This window comes from Athene cunicularia (genome assembly GCF_003259725.1).
Source record: "Athene cunicularia isolate RWA chromosome 2 unlocalized genomic scaffold, athCun1 chr2_part1, whole genome shotgun sequence".
In the NCBI taxonomy this organism is placed as follows: domain Eukaryota; kingdom Metazoa; phylum Chordata; class Aves; order Strigiformes; family Strigidae; genus Athene; species Athene cunicularia.
This window is the reverse complement of record NW_020799095.1, coordinates 31,809,396-31,815,395: the sequence shown is the minus strand read 5'-3', so window position 1 is coordinate 31,815,395 and position 6,000 is coordinate 31,809,396. Positions and strand designations below refer to the sequence as shown.

General features: G+C 37.5%; 1 protein-coding gene across 4 annotated transcripts in view; it reads left to right on the top strand.

The window, feature by feature from the left end:
• The first annotated feature begins 47 nt into the window (after positions 1 to 47).
• NSUN6 (NOP2/Sun RNA methyltransferase family member 6) overlaps positions 48 to 6,000 on the top strand; it is a 25,703-nt gene continuing 19,750 nt past the window's right edge. The window contains exons 1-4 of one of the 4 annotated variants that reach the window (XM_026842334.1): positions 48 to 413; positions 2,221 to 2,325; positions 3,615 to 3,723; positions 4,386 to 4,541. In XM_026842334.1, coding sequence (XP_026698135.1) covers positions 3,649 to 3,723; positions 4,386 to 4,541 — 231 coding nt within the window. In that variant the 5' untranslated portion in view covers positions 48 to 413; positions 2,221 to 2,325; positions 3,615 to 3,648. The remainder of the gene's footprint in view (positions 414 to 2,220; positions 2,326 to 3,614; positions 3,724 to 4,385; positions 4,542 to 6,000) is intronic. The other 3 variants (XM_026842336.1, XM_026842335.1, XM_026842337.1) reach the window with 3 other exon arrangements.

The window sequence follows — 6,000 nt, the reverse complement described above, 5'->3', positions numbered from 1 at the left end:
TAACTTTAAAGGCGGGACTTCCTGCCGCTGCCCCGGAGGAGGCGGGGTCGGCCTGGGACGCGGCCGTAGGCGCGGGTCGGGTGCCTGCGGGCCGCTGGCGGAGGGTGGAACGCGGCCAGGCCCTTACGTGCTCCGTCCTTCTCGTGGCGTTCCGGGGCCGGTTCGGGTCTGTGTCTCCCTCGGTGTCCGCCGGGGCGGCGGCGGGGCGTCCCGTCTCGCTTAGGTCCCCTGGGCCTGGCTTGAGCCGCCGTGCAGGGCTTCGGGGAGGCTGCGAAAAGAGCTGTTGCCTCCCCACACTTGGTGTTTGTCGATAAGGTGACACATGGAGGAATAAAGGAGCCCCAAGATTTCGCTCCCCACGGCAGTGAGCCGACTGACTTTCTTCCTCCTGTGGGAAGAGGTTGGCAAAGGAGGTTTGAAAGTTTAATCTTACTCGGCATCTCTGGGTGTTGGCTACGTTTGACAGCTCGCAGTGCTTATGTGTGTAGTTAGATAAAAGCCCTGGTCCGGCATCGCGTCCCTCGAAACAGCTCCCAGCAGGGGCACGGGGAAGTCTGTAAGGAGGGGTTAAAAAGGGCGTGATGCTCCCTCAAGTACTCTTCTAAAGTCTGTCAAGCCTTTCCTGGAGCGAGGTGTACCGCACAGCATGTCATGTCTGTGGGAAAAATTACCTCTGGTTTTGAACCTGCTTCTTGTCCTGTTGAAGACTAGCTCTTGTGTTTGAAGGTGCACTGGACAGTCTCCCTCGTTAGCCTTTCTTCTTGCCGTATCTGCATTTATAAGCTGTTATCCTATCCCACTTAACTATGTTCCCCAGCCTGGAAGATTGAAAACTGTTTAGTCTTTGCTTACTTGAAATTCATTCCCTCTTCATAGGTCATCACTTTTCCCTGAACCTTTCTAAGCTACGTTGTATCTTTTCCGAGATAATGGGACCTGAATGTTCATGCATACACGACAGAACCTGCAGGTTGTGTAGCTGTTCTCTGAACAGTTGTGTGGTCTTAAAATTTCCAGGCTGCCTACAATGATTTTATTCCTTTGATTGCTCTTTTTAACCGAGAAATTGCTTTTCATTTGTGTGTCGTTTCTCTCCCTGAACTATGCACAATGATAGTGGGTTTCTTGTATTTGTCGTTGGAATATGTATGTTGAGTCTGCATACCTTACAGTTGTCGTGACAGAGCAGCTCTTCTGCAGTAACATTTCATACCAGGCTCTATGAACTAGTCAGGGTCAAGTCTCAATTTCTCCTAATACATGTTTCTTGACTTCCTAAAATGTTTGTTAACTGTGCTTAGAAGCACAGATGTGGCATCACACTTCACAATGAGAAGTCTCCTTAGTTTTATTCTCATGTTTCTGTAGGTTTTCATTATATTGAAGGCATTTTAAAATACTTGCCATCCTGTTTAGGATAGTGGTTTTAGACACATTGTAACTTTTCTATTTTGGTATGAAATTTCAAACCACTTTCAGGCCTGCATTATTGTTTTGTTAATTTGTTTCATAGTACTAGCTTCCCTTTTATAACACATTTAGGGAACTTCATTACAGTTCTGTCCTTTGTGTGCAGTGTTTTTGACCAAGAGTTTTTGGGTTTGACCACCTACTGGCTCTTGTTTCAAGGTAGCCCTCAGTCGCATTTTAAAACTGAGGTAGAAACAAGTCCTGTTGCCAACATGCTGTCAGATCAGTGGTTGGTTTTCCACAAAGTGTAGTTGTGACATAACTTCACTCATTCTGTGGAATTCTGTGGTTGTCATGAAATACCTATTTAATGACCTAAAATATATCTTCATAATGTTAATACTGAAGTTACTTGTAGGGCTCATAAATAACACATATTTCTACCAGTTTTCAAATGCTTGCTTGTTTTCAGGATTCAAATTATTTTAAAAATTCACAAGTGAGGGCTTTTTTTAAATGCTAGTTTATTATGCTTCTGAAGAAAAAGCTTTCTAAATGTGAGCCATATGGAGGGGGGGTAGGGTGTTTTTTTGTTTGTTGGGTTTTTTTTCCCTATAATGTAGCCGTCCTAGGACACCAGCTCAGAGGCATGATATGTCACATTGTCTGAAATGCTAAAACTGAACTTTGGTAGTTTTGGTTGTAATCTGAACTATTGTAGTAATATTACAGTTAGTAGAAATATCAAGGTAAATTCTTTTGGGCATTTTGTTAGATTAAAAAAAAAAAAGTTAATTAATTCCATTACAGTTTCTTTCTTTCAAAGGCTGCTAATGTTGGGAATCAGGCTTTGAAACTCCTACCCATGAAATTGAATATTGCATTTGTCTGCAGTCAAAAGTTACGTCTAAAAAGGTAATATTCTTCTAGCATTAAAACTTCAACTGATTCTGAAATATGAAAAAAAAAATTGTGAGGGGGTTTTGTATGTTAAAAGTGACAAATAGCATCTTATCCAAATAGAATGAATACCAAGATTTACGGTGAGTTTTCTCAAAGTGTGTTTAATACAGTGAAATTGTAATATTTTTGTATTCAGGTTTTCTTTCCATGGATAGAAAAAATCTCACTGATGGGGGTATGTTCTCACTTTCCTTCCATTTAAGTTGGTGTAAACAAACTTAAATTTTTAGAAAGTCTCATTTCAGACTTTCTGAAGTATATATAATCTTTCACAATATAGGTAATACTAGGGTGGGCAGATACAATTTGGGAAGATAATTAGATTTTATTACCTAGAGAGAATAGTTACAAAGAATAAAGGCTGCATCAGGGCTGAGCTACAGTAGGGTCTTTATAGCTGGGCTTTGCAGAAGAAATTAAAAGCAACATCTGGAAATTTCCTGAACCTTTTAAACATTGTAATCTTTCATGAGACAGTTTGAAGATTTTCAGTAAGAATCAGCAAAGCTTTTGTTGCCTTAATGCTTCACTGTTTCTACTGTGAATTAAGCAAACACAGACTCAAGAGAAAATTGTTACTTATAGTCCTTTAATTTTTTAAGTATATATGGAAAAAATAAAAATAATTGTCCACAGTCATGCACATGTCCTCTTGTTATGAAGTTTGGCTAATTTGAACTATGGAGGAAACCTAAGAAGTTAAGCTTCAGAAAAATAAGTTTCACAGGGAAGAACTAGATTATCTTTAAAAATGAACAAATATGATTATGTAATAGAGTAAGAATTTCAGAGATAGGATTTAGAAGAGTCAAAGCTAAATTCTGTGAGGAGCCTTTGTGACTGAATTCTAGGACTGAACAGCAAGTTTTCCCCAACCATAGCTCAGGGAACTTTAACAGGACTGGATTTAGAGGTGGTGACACTTTCTTCACATTTCAAACACTGATACTGTAGCCTTGGAAGGTATGGCTGGGAAGGATGTGACAGCAAGGAAACCAGTAGCTTCACTGTAAGGTGGCTGCAAATGCTAAACATGTTAATGAATGTATTATGAAATGTAGTTAACAGTAGTGTTACAGTCATATCCTGAGCAATATTTTGAATTTTGAGTGCAGTAAAATTGCATTATTAAAGCAGAATAATCAGAAACTGCAGCTTAGTTTGTGGATACATCTTACATTACATTTATAAACTTATAGAATATGATAAAAACTAATAAGAAAATGTTTTTCTTATTTCAGTTCTTTATTGGCAGATTTTAAAAGCTAAAGGAAGATGTCTTTTTTCCCCAAAATCTCTTTCCAACATGAAGTTGAAGAGTATCTCATCAAAATGTTCAGAAATAATGAGGTATGTGAAAGAGATACTACTAATCATCAACAAATATTCATTAATTAAATACTGTTAATATTTCTTTAATATTTTGTGTGATATTAAAACCTTAAAATAAGTATTGCCTTCACATAAATATATTTACACTAAACAGCATAAATCTGAGACTTCAGTTTTGAATCCCACTGAGGGATGATCACAGAGAAAATTAACCCTTATTAACCACATAATATTGACAAGAAATACTCCCTTACCCCAGTGTAGAACCAAAAATACTACAATCAGTTAATTCCTAATGTCAAATGACACAAAAATGATGGTTTTGTATATCGATATACAAGTTACGAATTAATAATTTTGAATCTACTCTTCCATCTCCTTAGGACTATTGTTTATACAGTGTCAGAGCTCGCTAGCAGCTACTTTTGGTACTTGCTGCAGCCTGTTTACAATGTACAATGACCTTGCTAATATGACTGTTTTTCCAACAAGTCCTTTTAAAGAAATTTATGAGGTTTTCACTGGAATTAGGTCTCCAGACTTAGACATTCCTCAGTATTGCACATGATGCAACCATATTACTCCCATTTCTACAGAATGTTTATTCAGTGCTTTTTTAGCCCTGGTAAGAGGCTGCTGTTTGACTCTTTTTAATATAAAATCTCTTCTTTCACTTTCAGCTTATCACTGCTTTAGGTACACAGGAGGTGGAAAGTAAATATCAGTCTCTGTTAAGTCATCTATCTCATCCACCAGGTTTCACAACTGTTAGAGTTAATACCCGCTTGGCCTCAGTGAAACACGTGAAGAAATTGCTGTTTGAAGAGATCCAGAAGGTTTGTGCAATTTCTGTGTTACAGCAAAAATAACAGGACGTTTCATCTTGTGCCTGATTATGAGAGCTTTTCATTACTGGAAATTATTCCTTAACTTAATACATGTCCACTAGTATTAACATTCTCCAGTCATACTGATTTCTTGTCAGCATTAAATGTTAAATGAAGATTCATTGTCTGGCACTATTCCTCATCTAATACGTCCAAGAAAGGCAGTCACAGAGGGAAAAGACAGATAAGATGGGGGTGCTACTCTAATAAATACTGTAGGGGCATCATAAGTCTAGAGAAGATGGTAGAAAGAGATAAAAGCTGTAGTTCAGTGTGCTGTATTCAATATGTTTAGAACATTTTTATTTAAGATTAAAGGAGAATGGCTGTATGTCTCATTGCACAAACTGTTTAGGAAAGTGAGAAAATCTCTATGTTTTAGAAACAGGAGCCAGTGATGCCCTGCAACTGCTGCATTTTCTTTTTTAAAAGCTGGTTTTAATTTTTATATCATTTTCTGGATTTTTACTTAACTTGCTTAAACCTTTTTTTATCTGATAATATGTAAGCTGTTATATTTAAGTAGATTATTTTGAAATTCTATCCTAGATCTTCACTCTGTCTAAAAAGATCCAGTTCTTTAAGTAAATTATTAATGCTAGTGGGTGTACAGGGAGCTATTGCATGACAGGAGCCAAGACATTTCTGCGATGCAGAGGCAGTTGACAGTATTCTGCGGGCTGGAATGGTAATGAGTTATGCTAATTTTAGCTTGATTGTAGAAATCTGGAAGTGGGTATTGCAGCAAAATTTTGCTTCAAGGGAAAATGCTTTGCTGAAAACTGAATTGAGTGGCTTTTCATAAACTTTGTATTTTGAATTGCGGTCATGTTAGAAAAGGAAACAACATGACAGTTTTGAACAAAAGGACACTCATGGATTGGTTTCTTTCTTAAGAGAAGATACTATCAGGTGCAAACTAATTCATTTTTGCATTAAAAATATACAGGTTATATTTTAGAAGGCTCAGGTGAGAAGATATTGTCTTTTCAAAGTTCAGGAACAGTTTTAAAATGGCAAGCTCTCATTTTTTTCAACTATACACCCAAATCAGCTCTGAGTACCCAATCAAAGTTAAGCTGAAAAGAAAAATAAAAACTATTACCAGCCTGGCATATTAAGACAGGCAATACATGGGTAGAATTAAACAGTGGTTTATAATTAATAATATCAAAAAGATATACAGATTAGACCCAAGCTTCTCTGGTGGTATTACCGTGGTCTGATGACAACTCAACACAACTTTCTTCCACAAGAAAGCAAAAAACAGTGGTAGGGTTGTGAGCATCTGAACACTGTCCCACTTCCTGAAGTCGGTTCTCAATGAATCCCTTTGTGGCCTTGTTACTTCTCAATTTATTAAATGTTTAATCTTTTATACCAGTAATTTTAATATGGAATGTCTCTT